The sequence below is a fragment of the Blennius ocellaris genome, assembly GCF_963422515.1.
Source record: "Blennius ocellaris genome assembly, chromosome: 2".
NCBI classification, from domain to species: domain Eukaryota; kingdom Metazoa; phylum Chordata; class Actinopteri; order Blenniiformes; family Blenniidae; genus Blennius; species Blennius ocellaris.
Window position 1 is genome coordinate 3,985,760 of NC_137651.1, and position 23,838 is coordinate 4,009,597.

Consider the following 23,838-nt stretch of genomic DNA (forward strand, 5'->3'; position numbering starts at 1 on the left):
CGTTTATACAGTTACTCAGTTTCAACTGACATCCAACTTCTCTTAGCTTCCCATAAAGGTCAGAGTTTTACAAACAAGGATGTTTCACTCATCTATAGCCAACCATCTGCGAATAAGTCGCAGTTAAATCCTAATCAATTCTAATTTTATTTCAAACTATATGTTTCAAAACTGAGGACATGCAACTCGGTAGGTGTTTCACTTTGTGTTCTCAGGGCCTAAACACACACATGTACATTCGTGCTGACAAGAGCAACACACGCACGCACACACACACACACACACACACACACTTACAGAACACAGCTCGCTGCCAAGTGGAAAATCTAGGTTTTATTTTGCTCATAACATCTTTTGCTGCAATAATTCAACGCAGATAACTTAACATGTTTATTTCCGTTTTGAAAAAATATTTACAAATTCAAATTTATAATAGTGAGTGCTCTATAAAAATAGCAACAACAACAAAAAAAACAACCTGAAAAAAGTGTTGTTTTTGAATTCCTAAAGAATAGCATACAAACTGATCAGTTCTTGATTTATGAAAAAGGTGTGACTAAAAACTCCTGAAACTAATGAAAATAATTGACCTCGATGGTTAATCGAAAACTTCCCTCCTCAAAAACCAACACCGCAACCTCACCGTCTAAACACAAACGCCAGGGTTGTAAATCCCCAGAGGGAGAAAAACATGGTGTCATCACTCTTAATGCTCTCGGCTCTGACACATCAGGAAGCTTCGAGGACAGTCTGACACTCAATTATCCGCACAAACACACACAAAAATCACATGGGTTGTAAACCAAACAAAGCAAATACAAGTGATTGGACGGTCCCAGTGAAACTTTGCTGACAAGTCCAGCCTTTCAGTTAGAAGGGAGTTCCCCTGGGTCAGCCTGTGTTTATGATGTGGCTTTTTAAATAAAAAAAAAAGAAGAAAAGAAAACCAAAAAACACCTGTTATCTTCCAGGAAAAACCCGACAGCCACAGTTTTGCACCTGGGATTTAGCACCTTTTTACTGTGACCTCCTTTAGAAGCTGATGTGGCAAAAGGAATCCTCCCAGGCAAACCTTTTGTGAAACCAAAAGTTCTTCGATTGAGGCCATCTTTGGTCCTGGGGGGCCGTTTTTGGACCAGAGGAAGCTCAAACACACATCTGCACATACACTTAAACACAAACACACATACACACACACACACACATACAGACATGTACACAGAGCAACACTTTTAGAGTGACCAATTAACCAAACCAAACAAGCATGTCTTTGGCCTGACTGAGGACTAAAAACCACACATGCACAGGAAGAACATGCAAAATCCACACAGAAAAAGCCCCAAAATGTGGAATCAAACTGGGGATGATCTCACTGTGGGGTGTGAGGCACTAACCACTACATCACCGTGCGGCCTCCAGTCCACCCTACAAATAAATTAAATCAAGACAGTGTTTTTTTTATTGCTACTTAAAAGAGAGAGTATTTACATAAAAGCTTTAATTTCTATTTTTTTTTTTAAAAAGGACAAAAAAAACAAAAAACATCCATGGTTTGATGTGTGTCCAACAAGATAATGGTAGAGTTCGCAGGAGAAACCTTGGAGACGACTTCAAATACTTTTTTCTCCTCGTCCACATTATCTTTTTTTTTTCTTTCTTTTCTTCCTTGATTCCAGTCACACGTTCTCCTTTCTAGTCTTAAACGCAGCTCGTTCAATCCCCGCCCCACGCTTGAAACGAGGCATAGTGTGCCGTCTTGTGTCTTTAGCTACACTTGCAGGACTTCACAATCATGTTGGAGAGCTGCTCCACCTAAGAGTGAAAAAAAGAAAAAGAAGAAGAAGAGAAAATCACTTTAAATGCAGAGCAAACATTTGCACTTTGGAATTACTGTTGCTGGGTGGCGGTGTGGATACCTTGTGTTGCCTGCCCACGTAGTAGAGGATTGGCAGTGGCTCCAGTGCCTGGGGGACGCAGCAGGGGTGTGCAGAGGCTCCCGGGTTGTGATGCTTGTACAGAGCCAGAATCTGTAAACAATAACACGAAGGAAATACCAGAAAACAAAGAACTTAGCTCACAATTTCATCACCAACAAAACCAGTGCCAGAGCAACTGCGATGCACTGCGAAGGATTTACAAGTGTGCTTTTGTGGAAATTCAGAAATTAGAAACAAGCATTTTTTTTCTCGTTTTATTTAAACTCAAACATATGTACCTTCAAATATTTACCAATCACTACATTGTGCTCAGTGTTAGTCAGAGTGTTCTCACATAAAATGAAGTCCAAATATTGTGACAAAGGACACATATAAACCGTGTCAATATTTCTTAAGATGAGTACTACAGCAAAAACTTTGAAAAGTTATAAAAATTTCTGGAGCAAATTTCCTGTCAATCCGTTAATTATTGGGTTTAATCTATCACAATATGGTGGACGAAGATTTCATGGTATGGTGAGAATAACTTTGGTTTTCAAGCCAGGGCTTTGGGCCTTTCCTTGTGAAGATTGTATGTTCTTCCTCTAAACTCCAGTTTCAGTCCAAAATCATACGTTAGAAGTTACTTGGTGACTCTAAATAGCCTGCGCGTCTTAATGTGAGTGTGATTATTGGCTCCAGCACCTAAATTCAATGGAAAAGTAGCCTTATTATTGCATTTTCTTTATTGCTTAAAACAAGTATTAGAAGCAGATCATCAGAATATGTATGTTGTTTTTTTTCTTCATATATTCTATTATAATCTGACAGGCACAAAAGGATCAATGCATTTACTATCAACATATTAGGTTCTGAATATTTATAGAGCAGGTCTATACATTGATGTTTACGGTTGATTTGTTAAGTTTTGTCGTTGATGAAAACACTGAGATTTAACAGCTGGTCCCTCTTTTTCTTATTAGCTTTACAAAACAGCAGCTGCGATGTTTTAACAGCCTTGAATAAACATTGGTTTATATAATTTTTTCATTGGGTCATAAACCACTTTCTTTCTAACCCTAACCCCTCCAAAAAAACAAAAACAAAAACTAGCATCCACATTTAAGAGCATCTTCCTCCCACGAACTGATTTAACTTCCGCTGAACTTGATAAGCTTATCAATCATCTGACGAACTCACACAGTGTCTCAGCAATACTAAGAGAATTCAATAATGTGCAGATGGGGTTTGAATAATAGTTACTTTCCTGAGCAACACGGAGCTTTTTGGAGCTTTTCACTGAGCCAAAGCTCCCAGATACAATGAAAACTGACTTATTATCAATTAATGTCTAGTTGAAAATAAATCTACCTGATTTACTGGTGTTTTGAAAAATGCTTTTGTGTTTGGCCAAAGTACCTGAGAATATTTGTTTTCAGCGTTTCCGATGTAGGTGCAGGATCCCATGCAGTAGTTGGCATGGTAACCTGTTGGCTTGTGTATCCACTTCCAGCCCAAATCCTTCCTAAAGTCGATGTACAGGCTCCTCACACAGCAGGTCTCTGTTTGGCTACGCAGCAGAAAACAAGGGAAAAACAGTTACGCGTGTTTGAAGTGCACATATTCTTAAGGCATAGCTGGTGTAGAGGGGCCATCTAATTTAAAGCTTCTCAAAGTTTAATCTCATGGATCCTACGATCGACTGAGACTGCAGCTCGGACAGGAAGTCAGTGTTTATGGATGTGTTTTGAAGAGGTTGACCTGATGGTGAGGCCATGTGCAGCTCCTGTTTGCACCAGTGAGTGTCTTACAAAGCATTATGATAAAAAGTGCTTGTACCTTTTATCATAATAAAAGGTACATTTCAGGTACATGGACAGAAACCCAAAATATGGTGAAAAATATAATGTTTTACATTATGTATTTTGTTAAATTTACATTACTATATTTGTAGCATATGTATGATACACTGAAAAGTGTATAAAAAACTGACGAGAATCCAAAATAAAACACATACAGTATAGTACATAAAAACACAACTCAGTACCGGATGTCAAAATAACACAACATATTTTACAGTTTAACATTTTACAGCACAGCACTTTAAAAACATGCCAGTGTCAAGAATACCATGGTATACTGTAGTGGAAAATTATTAGTATGGTACTGTACATATTCTTTTCAAAATAATGTTTATATTAAAATATACCATACTTAAAAATACAACAGGGCCGAAATACTATGCTTCGATAGTGTGGGACTGAAAAACACCATGACACACAGTGTGTAAATGTAAATAAATTACAGAGTAAAGTAAGAAATTGCCATACTTCCATACTTGGCAGTCTAGGCATTGGTTGAAAAAGAAAAACTCAAACACAAGTTCACACACAGTCATGTCATAAAATAACAAAGTCGTGTTTCCTGTGCAACACTGTCAATCTTTCGACAAGATACTGTATCGTAACTTCAAAAGTCACGCTATAATCAAACTTTCTCTGGTTTATAGTACGACAGTGACAACTAGAAATTTCCTGATGGAGTTTTTGTGTCTGCCGCCTGCTGCTGACTCGTATCTCCTCCATTTTGTGTTTTTCAACAAAATCCCATCTGTTTTGACCGGCCAATGATTTATTTATTTTTCAATTTTCGCAGAAACGGTTTGCCAAACCAGTATCCAAAGTCAAAGCACATGCACTATTCCCATATTTCATGCATATTTTGATGTGCTTTTTGTTTACCTGCTCACTTTCTCATCAAAGTCCCATCCACTCTGACTGGCAAATTATTTACAGTTTTTTTGTGGAAATGTTTTGCCGAAACATTAACAAAAGTATCCCCAAATTATCCACACGTTGTGATGTGCTTTTGCTGACTGGAGAAATGGGACTGGCAGAAGATTACCGCGACACACAATTTAGTAATGTAGTAGATAGGACTGTGTAACATACCAGAGGTTCTTGTGTCGTACTATCAGAGATAATATGACAAAGGCCACATTACCACGGTTCATAATATGCTCCTGTGTTGCAAATTTACCATTGCATAATACCTCCAGAAAACCAAAGCCCATTAGACACTGCTGTGTTTTGCAGTCTTGTTTGTTCAGAAATCACATTGTGATCTAAAATATGCTACTTTACATTGTGTAGTACTTTATAAAAAAAAAAAAAAACATTGGCACAATCAAAAAATACAATTGAGAGGTACTGTCAAATATACCACAATACAGTACAGAGATTCAAGAATTAAATTCTCAATTACACTATGAGGTACCACGGTATTATTATGGTGGGCTATGGTATGTGTGCAATAGTTTTGGAGTTTTAAGATCATAAAATGCGATCTAACTGCTTTTAATCTATTTAAATGACTACAGGTGTGTGAGGTAGATAAGCCGTGGCTTTAGAGCTTTAAATATGTTGATACAGTGGAGTGGAGCAGAATAAAGGGGTTTGTGCAGATCTGCTTACGCTGTGCAGGTGTCCCGGGCGTCAGTGGAGCGTTTCCTGCGTGAGGTGAGGTGGCTGCTGGTGTTCTTGGGGATGGACATGGTCAGGATGTAGGGCGGCTGCTGTGTCATCTTCAGTAAAGTTGCGATGTCTCCCCGGGCGCTCTCGGTCCCGGAGATGGAGAAACTGAAGCTGCTGTCTATGCTTGTCTGGGTGCAGTCACAAAACAGCCGCAGCTGGAAGACCTGCTCATCATCTGTGGAGGCAAAATGTGAGGAAACTGTTGCTACTACAACTGTTGCGTTAACTTTGACACCGTCAGTCGATCACGAGAGATTAAATTGATCTCACCGTTCTGTTCGAGCCATAACCGTACGGGTTTGGCCACATCAAAGGTCAGCCATTTGTCCTTGTACTGGTTGGACAGGAAGCGGGACTCGTGGTACTTTGCTGTGGTTCCCTGCAGATAGTACAGCTCCACTCGCTGTTCCCCAACGATGGTGGGCTGCTTGATGAGCATCCGCAACTCTGCGCTGGTCAGTAGACGGGAGTCGCCCACGCTGCTCCGGATCTCAGCCATGTTAAAGAACATGGAGATGATTTTGGAGCTCTTGGTTGGCTCAGTGTCATTTCGCACTGTGTGATTCAAACAGGGAAAATTACTTCTTTGGAGATTTCTAATAAAGTATTTTTACTCCATTACTGCACTTAAGTGCATGTTTCCGGTACCTTTATGGTAATTATTCACAAAAAAAAAAATATATATATATATATTTTGAAGTGGTTTATATTGCTGGTTGTATTTATTCAGGGTCAAAAACATTATTTCGTTTCTGACTCTGTGTGTGATCTCACAACCTCAAAAAATTATTCAACATTCCTTCAAATGGCATTTTGTATTAATAGCTCAAGCTACATGTCACAACTTGCACTTCTGTATTTTACCTTTTGGCGAGTACATATATTGAATCAGTCCCATATCACTGTAAAATAACTAGAATTTCCTTTGCAGTGGTTTTCTAAATTATGCCAGTGTTTGCCATCCATTTTGTAGGAGAATTTTTTTACACAAGCACAATAGCAAGGTGTCTATCTATATACACTGCCATAGAAAGTGTCACAAGTTTGTGTCACTGGGGCTTGTATGCCAGGTTTTTGTGTGTATATGAGTATATAAATTTCTTTTCTTTTTTTTTTACTGTGTCTGAACGTATTGTCCTTTTCAAACCAAATCAGTGAGGAGACTATTGAGCGTTTTCTTCTAGTTCATTCAAAAGGTGAAATCGGGTCAACATATACGTGAGCACATATAACTGTAACAGCAGTGTGTGGAAACTAATGCTGCACAAAATTGTTAAATAAATAAAGTTTTAGGTCAGTATTAGCGAGATTTTATATATCAAAAAAAAGCATACCATTGAAGTGCAATAAAAAAATATTTGAACGAGTCAAAAACAAAACTGAAGACGCTGTTCTGCTTCTCCTTCAGCTCACGACAAATGACTGAAATATCTCTTGGCTCAAACATTGCCACGCTGTTTTATGGGTATTACAACATGGCAATGGGACAAGCGGGCACCGTTGGAAGGCTAGTAAATGGTTTTGTGGTTCCGAGAATCGGTATTTCAAACTTTCCGTTTCAGCTGTGAACTTTTTTTGTCTCTGACTGAAAATCAGTCAGAGACAAATTTGCAAGCTGAGCAAACCGAGAATCTTTTAATTATATTTATGCAAATATAATATAAAAACGGCATGTTTAGGTGCATTCAAGCTTACTTTTTTTAATAGGAGTTGGGCAATGTTTTGACAAAATTACATGCATTCTGAAGTATTTCTAAGTTTTCCCTTATAATAAGAGATCTTAACCCTGACATTTGACCTCTCTCTGATGCATCATTCACATGTTAATGAAACAAAAATTCTCAACTCACAGCATTGCTCAATAATCATCACTGGAGCCAAACACTGATCTATTCCAGCAGCTGTAACATTGACCAACAGTGACTATTTTGTTCTCTCACAGAGTTGCTGCCCATATTTGCAACTTTAATTCTCCAAGTAAGCTCATACACACTCCCCCTCCAGAGCCTGATACAAAACAGATTCGGGCTACTGAAAGCACTCAGGCCATAAATCTACCCGGGTTACATCACAAAATGATTGGGAGAAAAACACTGTACAGAAAGAGAGTGAGAGCTGGGGTATGTAGTGAGGGCAAATGTAAAGAAAAGAGTGAAGAATGCACTCGTAAGTCACATTTGTGGAGGAGTGGAAGAGAATGACCGGGGGTGTGGAGCAACTGCAGATATGTATCAATGGAGCGGCGAGCTGTGGCGCAAGGCCCAAAACCTTTACTCTGCCTCGGCCTGCCAAAACCAGGGTTCTGCGCTCGCAAGTACGGGAATTGCTCTTTTGACAGGAATTACAACCCAGCCCTGCATACTTGTGCTGCAGGCTCGGTCCAGGCTGTACCAGGATACTGCACGTCAAGGCTGCCTGTGTATCATTTAGCAGGATCACCATCTGGGTCGTCCCTGAGGTAGAGTTTCAGCCCTTGCAGGGAAGCCAAAGTGAAACTAAAAAAGAGCTGATGTAGAGTGTAACGGGAAATGAGATGACATTTTATGGTCCCACCCAGAGTGGAGTCAAACACTTAGTTATAAGTGGATGAGGGGAAACACAGCGCGTCCCGGCTGCGTCGTCGTCCACAAAGAGCAGCGAGCTGGCGATGGCAGACCAAGTGGCAGCACGCTCGGAAACTTATTATCCTCTCCAGCTAGTTTGAGATAAACGTGTTAAGGGTTAGAGAGGTGTTTACGAAACAGGAAATTAAGTCACTTCCCTTAAGAAGCATATTGGCTCCAGAACTATAATTACAGTGAAGCTTCATCCTCACTTCTACTTTCTAATTAACAGAGTTTGCATTGTCTCTGGAAGCCCTTCGCTGATCGAAATTCACTCCGAGGGAACAAAGTGTTAAATTTTCAGCTCCATGCTCAGCGGGGATAATGTCTCAATCCGGCAGATAGGGGTAAAGATGGTACTCTTGCCTGAGCTCTAACATGGGTGTGGGGGGGATTTGTGTGTTGAATCAGGGCCTATCCACAGGTAAGCCGGGGACAGCTGTTGTGACAGGTAGAGAGACAGCTCTGTAATTACCAGTGGGAGGAACCAGATTCCAGCAAAGGGCTAAATATCTGCCTCCTCCATACAGGGTGTTCCACCCTCCCTCGGCCCACTCATCGATGTCTTCTTTCCCTTTCTCAATCTCCTTCACCCATGTGAACGGACCCTATTTGCTACACCTCTGTGGTAATTATCCTACTCCGCTTTTCATTTCACTCCCAAAGAGTTCAAAGTGGCAGTTTTCCCAAAAGGGATCCACCACAAATGAGCTAAATTACATTTGAACATGTGGACTGGGAGAGGTGTGTTTGTGTGTGTGGGCTGCCAAGGGAGGGATGTGGCTGCATACTGGCTGAAGTAATTTAGAGTAATGCACCACTCAATTATCACAATGGAGACTAAAACTATTAAGTGCTTTGCACACAACCATGTGTCCCCGTAGGCTGTGTTCGTTATGTGTTATCAGGAAACTGTGAGTCTTCAAAATGGGAAGGAAAGAGAGAAAAGAAATGACGAATACAATTGGACGCAGACAGTCAGAAGCTGGTGTTTGTGTGCGTTCTTCCTTTAATTATTAATTGCAAAACATCTTTTGATAGGCCTAAACATGTACTCTTTGTGGTCCTCCTTTGCAGCATGGCGCAGCTCTCTGGCTTTTTAAGGAGCCATATTAGGGCTGAGACAGTGGCCGGGTGTTCTGTGGCATTCCAGAAGGGTAGGAAACACATGCTCCCCATGGGCACCGCTTCAACCGGACCTGAGTCACTCAAGATCTCAGTGGCCATCGGCCTGCCTTCCTTCCTGCCAAGCTGCCCTGTCACAAACACGCTGCGAACACACTGATAAATAAGCTCAGGAAGCACGAACAGCGAGAGCAAAGGAACAGTAAAAAAAGATATAGATAGAGAGGAGTCATGCCCAACAAGATATAGTAATGAATCGGTCGGGGGGGAAAAAAGAGATATGATGGAGAACAAGTGGCGGGATAAGCAAAGGAGAACCCACTGCTCATGTTACTGGAAAACCCCAACCCCCAGGGGACAAAACAAGAGAAAAAAAGAGAGAATGAAAGAGAGAACGAGACAGGGCAAGGGTTAAACAGTGCATTTCATGTCTCCCCTCTTCTCATTTTCTATTTTCCTTCTTTTTCTTTGGTTCTCATCTAGGCAGAACAAAATCACGTCCTTCATTTTGAAAGCTGCTTTGTTTTCCCTTTGGTCTACACACTCCTGAGCCTGGTCCATCCACACAAGTCTTTCTTTTGAAGTGGTGGATAAAAGGGGGATAGTGTGGATGCCTGCCTGATAGGGTGAGAAGTATAGACATGTAGAGAACAATGGAGCATAGAAACAAAACCCCACCAAACAAACATGTTCATCATAATAGTTTGGTAGTTATTGCGATGTTACAGCCAAAAAACTGTTTGGCTGAACAAACAGCACATGCGGCTTCGCCAAACAAACAGTGCTAATAAAGCAGTAAAAAGAGGAAAAAAAGAAATGCTTCGGAAATCACGAAGGCAACGCGTACATCAGACCAGCTGCAGCACATAGTCCTGCTAAGTCGTTTCGCCTGTGATCTCTGAACTCCTGAAGATGCCTGAAGAAGTTGGGCGGTGATCACACGGGGTACATGTGTTGAGGGAATTTATGGAGGTGATTAGAACTGACACCAGCCGTCAGGCATGTAACGACCAACTGGGGCCACAGTCAATTCCTGGACCGCTTTAACATGGAAACATAGACTTTCAACATCAAAAAGTACCACATTTAGATGAACTCATCTTTTTATCGGGGGGGGGGGGGGGTGTGTCACTTGATTTTTTTTCATTGCCAACAGGTTCTTGCCTATCTCCAAGTGGAAACTATTGATGCATGTGCAGAATATCTGCTTCAGTGTTTCGTGAAAAATGTGCCTCAGGTGTCCGTAAATGTCAGCGCATCAATCACCTTCATATTATTGCTTGACATCCATATTGCCACAGTTAAGCAATTGCCCTCATTTTCGACAATGACTTAGGGTCTCGCAAGGATTCATGACATGCTTTCTGGTACTCACTGGTCATGTTGAATTTGTGTAGCACCTTGGCGAAGTACTCCTCCTCCTCCTGCTCCACGAGGATGTCCGTCTGGACCTTGATCCGCTGCTCCTTCAGCAGCTCCTTGGTGCTGTTGTAGACCGACAGCAGGTTGGACGGCATCTCCTCCTCGTCTCCAGTCTGATCCGGCTCAGGTGCTTTTGGCAATCGCAGCTTGCTGAGGATCTGGCTCCTGATGGCCTCGATCCGCTTCTTCTTCACCATCTCCAGGTCCACAGTCTTACACGTAGACATGCTGCTCACGTTGTCCACCATGTACAAGACCATGAGCGTCACGAAAGCTAGTCTCATGGTGACAACTTGACAGAACAACCACCGATGCGTTTTGGATCTCAGAAAACTGTCCCTCGCCTTCACTGTGCCTGCCTGCCTCCAACCAGAGATGCTTGGGGAACAGTGAATCACTCGGTGGAGGGGTGTGACTGACGCAAGGTGTTTACACACGACAAAACAATTACAGCAGTGTGGAGAGTCCTGAAAATTCCCAGCTCCTGGAGCCTCTGCTGTTGCTTCTGCTGTGAATAACCTCTGAGTACTCGTGTCGTCTTTGCATTGAAAGCAGGTGGAGTGAATCTCACCAGGCAGACAGACATGGAGTGATGAGCCAGCCTCTGACTCAGCCACGCAGGTAACACAATGACGTCCTCGACACTGAAAGGAGTCCAGAGCGGAGCTGTCAAATACTGAGAGAGCCCATCCAAACAGCAACACAGTCAGTAATAGTCAGGAAGCTTAAACAGCACTTTTTTTTTTTTTTAAGGGCAAAACAACCCTCTAGGTCTGAAGCATTAAGCAGAGCTGCTTTTATACTCACAGGCGCATGTGTTATGGATGTCTTTCAAGCCTCAACTGAATCCTGTTTTGCTCAGAGTATATACCCCTCCACGTGTCAGCTCCGAGCTGTATTGCTCACCAGGCAGTTTCTCATTACAAGTCCCCTGAGGCTGGCGGGGCAAATGTGAATGAAGCAGGAGAAGACGCCGCAAAATGAAATCTTGACTCTTGGGCTTTTAACCTGCCGCTGCTTCCTGTTCTGCTTGACTTACAGGGTCTCCCCATATACCATCTAAAATAATTTAGTTTTTGTCCCAATGTTCCTTCTATACGTACTCAAGAAAGAAACAAACGTCATGTAATGCTTTTTGGAGGAAATCGGTCTTCCTATTCATGTGAAGTTTGGTCAGATGACTTCGGGCTTCCTTTGGCAGCCCAGATAAAACTCCTCAGGGATTTCTGTCACGCTCACAGCTAATCAAATATCCACAATGAGGGGAAAGCCGGGCATTATCACTTTAAACTCCTATCTTTGTCTGACTCATTTGACAGCGATCACAGGTTTTCACGTTTCCCCCTGCAGAGAAGCACTCGACAAACATGTAATGCTCCCTGTTCCGATCTGACTACCTCTTTTTACCAACAACAACATGTGATCTCCGTACGGCTGCAACACACCAGAAACTGCTTTCAGTGCCTGCGACTCATGACTGCCTCACAGGCAGAGCAGCTGTCTCTCGATCCGTCTCCTCATTCTCAAGCGTGACAACATGGTAGTGCGTCCTCCCTGCGTGCGGACGACCGAGTCTAAGACAGCTCGAGCAGGTCTGCCAGCAGAAGATTGAAAAATGCCCAACGTCAATGAAACACAGTCCTCCTGTTTACAGGGTTGAAAGTTTTTGACAAACCTTCTGTTTTAAATGAAAGAATCGTCCGGCAGGAGAAACAGTCCCTCTTAGGTTGCGAGATCTTTTTGGTTCTGGTCTCTGTCCTCTCCTCCTTCTATCCATCCATCGAGATCACCTCGTTCATTCCCTCCACAACTCCTTCACACCTTTCGTCCCTCGAGTCTCCACTGCCTCCCGTCCCACACCTCTATTTAACTCTGCCTATCTGCCTGTGAGCTCCCTCCTCTGCCGGCTTGTCAGAGCTTGCTGGTGACAAAGTGATTTGTGGGAGCTCAGATAACTTCTTCTCCTGCACACCCTCACTCGGCCTCTCTCTCTCTCTAACTCTTGGTTTTTTCTTTGGCTGGTTCCTGTTACCCGTCTAATAGAGCAAAGAGCTCTCCGCCCAGGAAATGAGGGTAACGGTCGCAGTGTAAAACATCTGTTGTTTAACAGCGCTCTGCTGCCTGACTTCTGTCCACATCAGGAAGCCAGGGGTTGAACAGGCTGCATGTGTGACTGTGGAGGAACCAGATCTCTCAATCTGCCATTCAGTCAATGATGACTGACAAGCGAGGGTGAAACTGACCAATCACAAACAATCACGTCAATGTAATTAAATAATATTTTTGAGGGGTGTTTACTCATATTCTGTAGGGTCGTTTCCACCATGATGATACACTAATAGCAAAACTATACTCACATTCTTTTTTTTAAGTTATATATTTTACTCATACTTAATTACATTTGACAACATGGTAGTATAGAAGGAGGTGAGTTTTCTTTTTTTTTTAAGCTGCTTCTTTAGTCATACACTGTTAAACAGAACTGCTTCAACAGTACTAATAACAAAAGTGGAAGTAACACATTTCAAATACCCATATTACTATAACCATGTGATATTTTGTAGCACTTTTATGAATACTTTTTCAAATATGTTATTTAGATTATGTTTTGACACAATATAATCTGCTTTGCTTCTTTTAACATTTAAAATTTTACGATTTAGTATGATCGTCGTTGAAATCAATATTGAAGCCCTTTATTAAAAACAATAACATCCTGTTGTTTGCCTACATTTATTTACAAATAAGTTCCTATAGCCGTTAGCCGATCACTTTAGTAGTTTTCTTGAAAGACGATTTTTGGTTTAATATTTTAGCAACATCTCTGCTGACATGTCAAAAAACTTTTGCCCTCATGGTGTTGAGCCCTACTAAGGGACATTTTACTTTCATGGCTGTATCAAAATTCAGTTTTTAAACCTCTTAATCGCCTTTTCTTCTCATATCATTTCATATTTGTACAATTTGTGGACGTTTCTGTGAAGGTGAGAAAATGAAAATTGGATAACACACAATATTCTTAATTTTTGTTACATAATATGGACTGTTTAATAAAACTGTTGTGAAAAGAAAGGAAAAGAAAAGCTTTGCATGGTACAAGTGTCTCACCAACAGGCTGCCAAATGTACCTGGTGGCTGTGAAGGTGTAACGCCTGCCAGGCTGAAGATGGGAGCCACTTGGTACGAGCAGGTCTAAAAGTAGAACGGTGAACTTCAACAAACGGAGAGCCAACAGGGCAGGGCTGTGTGGCACACTGTCTTCTGTCTGGGTGCCGTTTAGAGGTCAACTTTGTGTATTTTCAAAAGGAAGGCGAGACTTAAACAAAACAGTGATGGTTTCAATCATTTGGTCTCTGTCTACGTGGACGATTCAACGGGGAAGTAAAGATAGCAAACTGTCTTTGTGCAGTGTTTAGCTTTGGAATTTTCCTTGGTCTTTTTCATCTGTTGTCTATTGTTGGCTTCGAAGAATAAGCTATTCATTAAACACTAATGGCATCTAATGGTGGCATTAACATCAGGAAATTCCCCTGAATTTCCTGTAGCAATAATAACAAGAGCAGGCACCCGCAGTCACTCAAACAAAGCAAGTATCTATGTGACAAGCTCTACACATCTATATCTGATCACGAACTCCTGATAAGAAGCTTAAAATAAACAATAGATGACTATCAAAATGTCAGAAACTTAAACTTGTGCTGTACGCTTTGACGTGGAGGCACTACCCCCTGGTGGTAGCACTGTAGAAGAGGGATTTCGATCCATCCATGGGTTCATCCATTCCTCTTCTGTGCTGCTCTATCAGGGTTGAAGGGGCTGGACCTGAACCGAGCTGACTATGGGTGAATGCAGGGTGAATGCGGACAGGTCACCAGTCAATCATAGGACAAACACACAGAGAAACAGGGAACCACAGACATTAAACCTATGGACAAGTTTACACCTGTTAACCTCAGACAAAGCCTGTTCAGACACACCAGGCTCTCACAACTCCACCTGCAGCCCAATAAGTCATTTTCCAACTCAAAATTAAACATATTTACCTTGAACCTCAAGTCTATGACACATAATATATATTACTGTATTTATCACCTTGAATGAGATGGAGAACAGTCACATATTTTGAGAAATGTACACATCTTTTCTATGTATTATACATTGAGGTGTGTTTACCAGCACAGTTCCACATTTCTCATACAGTCCAAAGACTTGCTTCTGACTATAAATCGACATTAGGCTTGTATGACTGAATTTTTCTACTTGTTCTTCTTCACATTTGTCATTTTCCAATGCTTTTTGGTATGTATTTGTCCCATTCTTTACATATCTGGTGATGTGAATCACCTTGGATTGTCTTTTTATATACCCTGCCTATTTCTTTACGTTAGATCAGAAAACCTATAGACCAAGATGTACCTACATCTTTCGAGCTGGAATCGTTCAAGCCCAGCTTGAGCTTAACATGATCAACGAAGGAATAGAAGATGGATAGATAATATTAATTGAAAGATATGATAATAGCATCCACAATAGAAAGGAAAATTTGAATGCACTCATCTTCCTCTGTTGGAGGACGCCACAGCAGATCATCTTATTGCAACACCCTCTGTCAAAGTTCAACCAAATTTTGCTTCTCTCAGTGGATATCCAAACCCTCCAGCCTCCATGTTTTCCTGGTTCTCTACAACCAACGTGTCTGACCAGCGTGCCATGGGGCATTTCATACCCTTCACCACACAGCATGGATGCCAGCACCTCAAGGTGTCTCCATGTCTGCAAACACAAGAGTGCAACATATTCTGCTCCCCCATCATTCACTGTGAAGTCCTCGACGGTTCAATGTGTGATGCCGGCCGAAGATCCCATGTAGCTGTTACAAATGTCGGCATCTCTGAAGAGCCATGCTGGGAGAGGGGGGGAAAAAAAAGACTTGCAGTCAACAGAGAGAACAGAGATAGTCTATAAATCATTTTACCGCATCACAGTTCATCCCGCATGTATTTGATATCTGTGGCCAGGAGGCGAGAAACAACAGCTTCTTTAAACAGAGTTTACAGCTGAGCATTGCGTCAAGACTTTCTCCTGACCTTTCCTCACTCATTTGCCCTACAAGGAAAATTATGAGGGACACTCACAGCTGACTCACTCACAGCTCATGAAGTACATTTCTGACATTGTTTTCACAATACAGTGTGCAACGAGAGACATTTGCCTTTACACTGGCATCACACACCAAGATATCTGCTTGCTATTGTAAACACTCTATATATTGTTTTATTGGACCTTTTTGATGTTACTTTCAAGATTTTTTTTTATTTTACCTTTATTGAATTATGTTGTGGTGTTGACTGAGCCAATTACGTGTCATGTGACATGTATTAGTATAACAGTAAAGAATCCTGGGATCCTTGAATAACACCCCTGTTTGTCATATGCTTAACAGGGCATCAGCCCAAGTTTATTCCATATTTATCAAAACCACATCATTCATGCCTCACTATAAAACAGTAACACTGTATATAGCTGTATAGCATAATCACAATCATGCTTATTAAGTAATCCTGACAATATAGATTCTTTAAAAATAGTTTTTATATATATTCCTTGAGTTGTAAGCTTGTAACTTCCTTGGTCTGGGATGACTACACGGCCATCTTCTTTCTGTTGTCTTCAAATGATATGGGTTTTTGAATTATACTCTGTTTATCAAAAAGAAAATCATTGCATTCGAATAAAAAAAATGTACGTTCCCATGACAAACGAAAAAGATCTTTTCAGTTTTAGGTATCCATCACAGTCCATCGCAGGTAAAACACAAAGAAACAGTCACATATGCTCGAAATCACACAATTTAGCATTTACCAAGTAACCTTGCACATATGTGTTTGGATAGTGAGTGAAAACCCACAGACTTGAACCCACAACATTCTTGATTTGAGGACAGGGTATTAACCACAGCACCCAACAAAATATTGGCCATACACCATTTAAAGGCTTTAAGTAGTACAACATGGAAGGACAACTTTGATCATTGTCGAGGGCCACACAAACTAACCAGAGGGCCAAACTATCTATATTTTCAGGATCACTTGTATGACTTTAATTGTCATTGACATGTATGCATTTGATATTTTTTCACCTTCAAATAGAGTCAGTCTTGCAGTGATTCAAAGGAATTTCACTTTACACCTGATTCAAGTGTGGTAAAAACGATCATCATCCAACAAGTGAACCCAATCAATATTTTTTGTATTCGGCCCATGAGCCACAAATTATGGGCACATGAGCCACATGTGACCAGTTGTTATGGGTTTGTATAACAGCTGTAATAGAGCCTGACTTTGCTTTTTATGATGTTGGGTAAATTAAAAATGATTATACCGTAACTTGTGTGATTGGGATGTAGCATCTTCATTTTCACACCCAGTAATTATGGTTGTAAAAGAAATACAGTCATGTGCCACGCCAGAAGTGAAGCGGGCAACTCGTTTTCAACCACTGATTATACATCAGCTGCACTGTGGTGTGGTGTGGTCAGTATAGTGAAGGTGCCTCATAGGAAAGGTACTCCTGGTTCAAGTCCTGTTTTTCAGCCATTCTATGTGGAGTTTGTATACTGTGGGTGAATGAGGTTTCTGTGGTTCTCAAGTTTCCTCCATCAGTCCAAAAACACAATTAGTGAGTTGGTGGTAGGTGTGAACATGTAAGACTGTCTGTATCTCAGGTTTTGCACAACCTGGAATCATGCACCTTAACTTAATCCATAGTCCACTCTGCTCCAGCATGTTCAAGTACCCATTCATCATCATTTAAAATGGCAAAAGATTATGGATGGAAGTTATTTATGACAATATACTATTAACAACAACAACAACAACAACAACAACAACAATAATAATAATAATAATAATAGTACTACTACTACTACTACTACTAATAATAATAATAATAATAATAATAATAATACTTTTCAAATTGAAATACATATATAAAAAGGGTTTTCTTAATTTAGAATTTGTTTCGGGTTTCCATGGTTACAACGTATGTGTACTCTCTCCTGCGCGTTCTGACTGTCGTATGAGAATTGAGAATCGGTCTCCTGCATTTTTGCCGTTTCTCATGGTGGCCGTGAGTTCCTGCGCATTTTGTAAAAGGTAAGTTTAAAAGTATGAAACCACATCAATCACGCCTTAGAACGAGTTTGTGGCGTGTGTTGAGAGGAAAATGTTGTCTGACGGGGTTGCCAAGGGACTGGCGACACATGGGTGTTATGTGGAGTTTCGAGTGGCGACAAATCGATTCCCTCTCCACTGCGGAAGTGCGTGCAGGAGTGAGCGCAGGACCGTGAGCGCGCGCGCCTGTTTGTCTTAACTTGACTGTGTATTCGACTTGAAGTGTCTACCGATAGAAAGGGTGTCGATCTATATCTGAATCAAGTATTCTCCGATATACTAAAGCTTGAGTCTGAAGTGTCTGTAGGTGCATATAATTAGAGCAGATGCTTCAGGCAAAAGAAGAAAAAACTAACGAAAATATGGCTATAAAAACGAAAAAGCAACATGGAACTATAACATGTGATCCTTGTAAATTGCATCTACATGGCAGACTTTATAGCTGCGTCTTCCACTTTACGCGCTAACCCCACGTGGAGGAAGTTGTGAGCTGTCATGCAGACCTGGACATAACACCTGTTGAGTCTCTGGCGAAGGGAGTGTGTAACAGTAGGAGCAGAGGGAGCCTGAGTGCCCACATTACTGGGACTGCAGTCCATATAGGAGTCAAGACATGACAGCCTGGACTTAGATGTGGGGGGAAAACGCTGGATTTCTGATGGACTCCACAGACCTGCTGATGACTTGAGGAAGACCTCTTCTGGACTTCTTTGGGCGTGAGTGAAGGTTTCACAGTGAGGTAGATTATTAAGCCTGGGACGCGGTCAGTATGTCTCGGTTGTGATTATGGACTGTGGTGTTCAGAAGATGAAAAAAAAAGAAAGAAAACTCTTAAATTGTAATGTTGTAGCATCTCAGACAAACTGTAAACTCTATTAAAACCCTAGTTTGATTGACAGTTACCCCCGATTTCTTTCCCCTGACAGGAAACAGCTAGAAACTGCCTGATGGAGAAGTATGAAAAACTGGCCAAAATCGGCGAGGGATCCTACGGCGTGGTGTTCAAATGCAGACACAGAGATACAGGCCAGGTAGTCGCCATCAAGAAGTTTGTGGAGTCTGAAGACGACCCAGTCATTAAGAAGATTGCATTGAGAGAAATACGAATGCTGAAGGTGAGAATAGATTAGATCAGCTCCTGGTATCAAGTTGTTTTGGGTTTTTTTTTCCACATCTAACACCGTGTGCCTGCGTATAAGTCTAGTACAAATGTGTAATGCATGGGAACCTTTGGTGTTTTTTTTAAAGTAGCCTGTTATGTATTCAAAACTGGAGGCCAATCTGATACGACAGTTAAAAGATGAAGCATTAAGAGAAGCAGAAAACACTTTGGGTTCAGTATCTTGCCCAAGAACCTTTCAATGATCCAGTCACCCATCTGAGCCACGCACAGCCAGCTCCTAGTGTGTCCATCACACAATGTTTGTGGTCTTTGTCGGTTTTACAGCAGCTGAAACATGTGAATCTGGTAAACCTGCTGGAGGTCTTCAGGCGGAAAAGACGACTCCACTTGGTGTTCGAGTTCTGTGAACAGACGGTCCTGAACGAGCTGGACAAACACCCTCGAGGGTATGTCAGTGGCAACACGAAGCCGTACGCACGTGATCCTTGGAGCATAACACTGAGTGAGATTGGGTTAAACATTATGTGGGTTGTTAGCGTTTAACATAAACATGGGAGAGTTCTAGTTGTGCCTCGTGCGTGCTGCGCCTGCTTCGGCCTCAGCTTCAAGGAGTCATCTATTTAGCATAGAGTTTGCCGTCTTACTCATTATGTGTACATTCATTCATCAAGAGGTATTGCTTTCAAGAGCAGGGCAGCCGAGAGGAACAGGGTGAATTACAAAGAGGAAGGCAAGACTGTTGCTAAGAGATTTCAAAGACGGAGCATGTGGGCAAGAGGATGAGGGAAGGGAAGCCAAGTTTGAAGCCAAAGATTTATTTATTTTTTTACCAGGAATTGACCTTCTTCTTGCTCTTGCGCCGTCATCGTACTAGCTGTAGTCACCAGATAACATTTTACCTCAGACTTTGCCATGTAATCTCACACGGGCAAGCCTAAACCACAATGGCTCGCTGTTGTCTGGCCATTTTTCCTTTTCCCTCATGGCTGCGATGCAGAAACCCTAGCTGCTCCTGAAAACAAAGGCACTGCCGCTGCTGTTAGAGACCGGCCTAAGGTTACCCCGGTGACATGAGGGCTGTGTAAAGCACCGCTTCTTTATTTTTGAAATGGTTGGAATAATAGATGAGCAGAATGTGACTTGTAAAAAGCTGTGTTTAGTTCCTCGTACAACAATCAGTATTGCTTTGTCTCCGTCTCTCTGCAGGGTGCCTGAGGCGCAGCTGAAAAGTATAGTGTGGCAGACGCTGCAGGCTGTCAACTTCTGCCACAAGCACAATGTCAGTATTCGAAAAGTAGTTCAAATCAATGAGTGATTTCACAGTATTGTTTATTTAATTTACATGAAAATATGTATATACAAATGTATATGTATATTGGCATTTTTGTAACGTAAAAATGAGGGAGGGGGGGGGGGGGGGGTGACAATAGGTTACCAAGCTTCAACTCCCTTCTAAAACTGTTTATTATTGACAAGCTCGGTGCAAAATGGTAATACAGGGAAGAGTCACCAGCAGGGGGAGTAGTTTGACCTACAGTGTTTAAGAAATGTGCACTATTAAACCAGTGCATTGAACAAAGGGTCCATGTGACATCATAGTAACCTTTGGTTTATTTGTTCTGGAGTAGCACAATAAGGCAGATATCCAGTGAACAGTATAAAAACAGAACAGTACAAGAACAGCATGAAAACAAAAGAAAGGTACAACTACAGAGTTGAACATTATTAAGTATACCATTAACCTTCAGGTCTTCTAATAATTCTTGGTGGCTATACTTCAGTACAAACTTTGACTATAAATGAATTGTCATTAATTGATGACTTGATATCTTTCTGTTTTCAATCTGGAAGCCTGGTTGATTTCAGCACTGTTCTCTGTCACAGTCAGAGTGTGTATCACGTTGTCTAATATGTTGATCTCAGTGTATCCACCGGGATGTGAAGCCGGAGAACATCCTCCTCACAAAGACCGGGGTCATCAAACTGTGTGACTTTGGCTTCGCCCGCATCCTGAGTACGTTCTCCACAGAGCTGCTGTGTTTATGTGCATTTAGTCTTAATGTACCTCTAATGACTAATTCAGCATGTAACCCGTATCAGCCGGAGCTGACGGCCTCCTCACTTTCAATGTTTCAATGAATGCATGGCATCGCGGTGCCATTCAGCCATTAGTGTGTCTCTGTGTCGTGTGTCTCTGTTTACTCCTACTGCCTTGAGTTTCGGTGTTACGTTACCATACACTAACATGTAGTCATTCAGCTTGTCTTGTAATCCCCTCCCCGACAATGTACGTCTTATTTAGTGTTCATTATTCAGTATCTGAGTGTGCCCACCTGTCTGTGTGTCCGTACACCCAGCCGGACCGGAGGACGACTACACAGATTACGTGGCGACGCGCTGGTACCGGGCCCCTGAGCTGCTGGTCGGGGACACTCAGTACGGACCTCCGGTGGACATTTGGGCTCTGGGCTGTGTCTTTGCTGAGCTGCTCCACGGGAATCCGCTCTGGCCCGGGAAGTCTGACGTTGACCAGCTCTACCTCATCCGAAAAACTCTTGGTATTCTGAACAGGGAGTTAAAGTCCCTTTAGACAGTTTTTCAACAATTTGGTGTCAGAGGTCCAACAACAACATTGTATTTAAAGTGTATTTGCCCAAATCCAGCCTTGGTGCTGATTTTCAGCTTGTCTAAAACTTCCTCTTGTGAGCTCTACGGAGAACAGGCTGTTTCCGTGTCTGTCCCTTTAAATGCTAATGCGCTGCGTCTGTCCACACCTGCTCCACGTCCCTCTTGGGGAGAAAAAAACATGGTGACGACTCGTGATTATAGAGAGCAGAGCTCACCGAACTGTGTGAGGGTCATAGTGAGTGTCAACTAGCAGAGGGAGCGGTTATTTCCCCTCGTGATGTCATGAAGGGAAAATCTCCGAATCACCTGTTTGAGCACACATTTGCTAAAAAGTAGAGCAAGCAAGTGAGCGAGATGACAGAGTTTCTTCACTTCTGAAGCCATCTCGTTTCTGACCCCAGGGGACCTGATTCCTCATCACCAGCAAGTCTTTCGCTCCAACATTTTCTTCAGCGGAGTCAGTATTCCTGAACCCGACACAATGGTATTTATCCTGGCAACATAAAAAATAGTGCATGTATTCATAGTTGGAAAGCAATGTCATGTAAATATGATCATTTATTTTGTTCCCAGGAGCCCTTGGAAAAGCGATTCCATGGAGTTTCCCCTCATGCTCTCCAAGTTATGAAGGTGTGGAGTGAGTTCATGCTGTCCCACGTTTTTGGGTTATGGTTAGGGTTGTCATTTAATTCAAGCTTAAAGGGACTTTTAAGTTACCTGCCTATTTATTGTTTTAACCGCAATTTGCACAATATCCTTCAGTGTTTTGAAAGACCCTTTAAAAAATGTATTACGGTATTTGTTTATAGGTTAATCACGAATTGTCAGTTTAGTACTAAACCAAGGGGGTTTGAAAATGAGTAACATCTGTAAAAATAAAAAATAGGGGCCAGAAACATGCAAAACTACTTAAAAATTGCCAAAACAGTTTAAACAGCTAACATACTGAAAAGGAGGAACGAAAGTGCTAAATCCAGGTATGTAAACAGGTCAAATGTAATGGAATGTTCATTGTCCTGAATTGCAGTTAAAACTTCATAAACTTTGTTTGCCTCATTTTAAAGGCTAAATGTCTTTTGCAGCTCCAGTTAAACTTGATCTAGTGGAAAATCACAAACGTGGCTCTTTTGGAACCTGTACTACACTTTAAAAAAACAAAAAACAATCTAAGCATTCAATGACATCTGTACTCAGGCTATAACCAACAGTTTGCTTGAACTCTGGATTCTCCAGGTTAAATCTCTCTCTCTCTCTCTCTCTCTCTCTCTCTCTCTCAGTCCTGCCTGGTGATGGACCCGTCGCTCCGGCTGTCCTGTGAGGAGCTCCTGGAGCTCCCTTATTTCCAGGAAGAAGGAGGCGCTAACTGGGGCCGTGAGGGTGAGCGCCTGGGACGGCGGCATGACAGAGGCTCCAGACGCAGACAGGCTGGGGTGAGAATGACTTTTGTCAGGCATGTCTTCGTCTGAATTGGGCGATCATACACTTCGTCTGCTCAGTCATGCTTTTCTTTGACAGTTACTTACCACAGACCAGGAAATAGATGAACCATTAGTTTATAGTCCTCCAAAATATGGACTTCAAGGGTGTCCGCAAACGGATTCATTTCCTTTCACTCCAATGGTTTTCAAAATTGGCACCCCGAGAGAGCATCAGCAGGGTCACAGCGGCAGGTAATATTCACTGTCACCGCAGCATTTTCTTGAGAAAAATCCATGAGAAACGTCCATACGTGACATGTAAAACTGCCATTTACTTTTTCTTAACAGGTTTTTGTAAGTGTAAAAGTAACAAACTACTATTTTAAAATAATCTTCTGTGCAAGTAAGTATGACCATAAAGGAGACTTTAAGACTACAAAAACACAACAATATTTCATGATGTGAAAAACATCAGGAAGTCCAGCATTCGGCCCGAAATGACTATGTCACCTTTAAAATCTCCACGTCACTCAAAGCATCATTGATTTGAAGCGTCCTTTTCGAAGATGTTGGCGGAAATGTAGACATGTTGTTCAGGTGGTTTCCTCTCCTTTTCTCTGTTGCTCTCCAGGCTCAGTACCTGCCACAGTTACCAAACAGCAACATCTCACCTGCACCGGACGTCAAGAAACAAGTGAAGCACAAATACCACCTGCCCAATATTTAACAAATTAAAAGCATTCCTCTGTGTATCCATGGATGAAAGTGGCAGCAGACGGACTTGTGATATGAGTCGTCTGTTCAGTTCTTCACAATCCAATACGGAGATGCACTGATTCCTGCTGCGCTGAATGAAAAGCATTTTCTTTCAACAGAAGTTGTGGGCCCGTTTACACCT

General features: G+C 41.8%; 2 protein-coding genes across 2 annotated transcripts; one reads left to right on the forward strand and one right to left on the reverse strand.

Annotated features, from left to right (window-relative positions):
• Nucleotides 1–313: 313 nt before the first annotated feature.
• Nucleotides 314–12,577, reverse strand: tgfb1a (transforming growth factor, beta 1a). Its single transcript, XM_080505009.1, has 7 exons — nucleotides 11,407–12,577; nucleotides 10,553–11,243; nucleotides 5,720–6,004; nucleotides 5,390–5,624; nucleotides 3,336–3,486; nucleotides 1,917–2,027; nucleotides 314–1,812 (listed from the first exon to the last, which is right to left on the reverse strand). The coding sequence occupies exons 2-7, from the start codon at nucleotides 10,881–10,883 to the stop codon at nucleotides 1,765–1,767; spliced, it is 1,161 nt and encodes a 386-aa protein (XP_080361135.1). The 5' UTR covers nucleotides 10,884–11,243; nucleotides 11,407–12,577; the 3' UTR covers nucleotides 314–1,764.
• A 6,141-nt stretch (nucleotides 12,578–18,718) lies between these two features.
• Nucleotides 18,719–23,690, forward strand: LOC308136604 (cyclin-dependent kinase-like 1; the record flags this gene model as incomplete). The annotated part of the gene is made up of 9 exons (XM_080505021.1): nucleotides 18,719–18,886; nucleotides 19,219–19,340; nucleotides 20,101–20,173; nucleotides 20,818–20,908; nucleotides 21,252–21,452; nucleotides 21,924–22,006; nucleotides 22,096–22,152; nucleotides 22,800–22,952; nucleotides 23,572–23,690. 9 exons carry the CDS (start codon nucleotides 18,719–18,721, stop codon nucleotides 23,665–23,667), a joined length of 1,044 nt encoding a protein of 347 aa, XP_080361147.1. The 3' UTR covers nucleotides 23,668–23,690.
• Between the last annotated feature and the right edge of the window lie 148 nt (nucleotides 23,691–23,838).

What these genes read in the sequence shown, in the direction of transcription:
- tgfb1a (XM_080505009.1), bottom strand. Translation starts at nt 10,883, where the DNA reads ATGAGACTAGCTTTCGTGACGCTCATGGTCTTGTACATGGTGGACAAC. An exon ending in ACACAAATTCAACATGACCA is followed by an intron (nt 6,005 to 10,552) that starts GTGAGTACCAGA and finishes TGAATCACACAG; the next exon opens with TGCGAAATGACACTGAGCCA. An exon ending in CTGAAAACAAATATTCTCAG is followed by an intron (nt 2,028 to 3,335) that starts GTACTTTGGCCA and finishes TATTGTTTACAG; the next exon opens with ATTCTGGCTCTGTACAAGCA.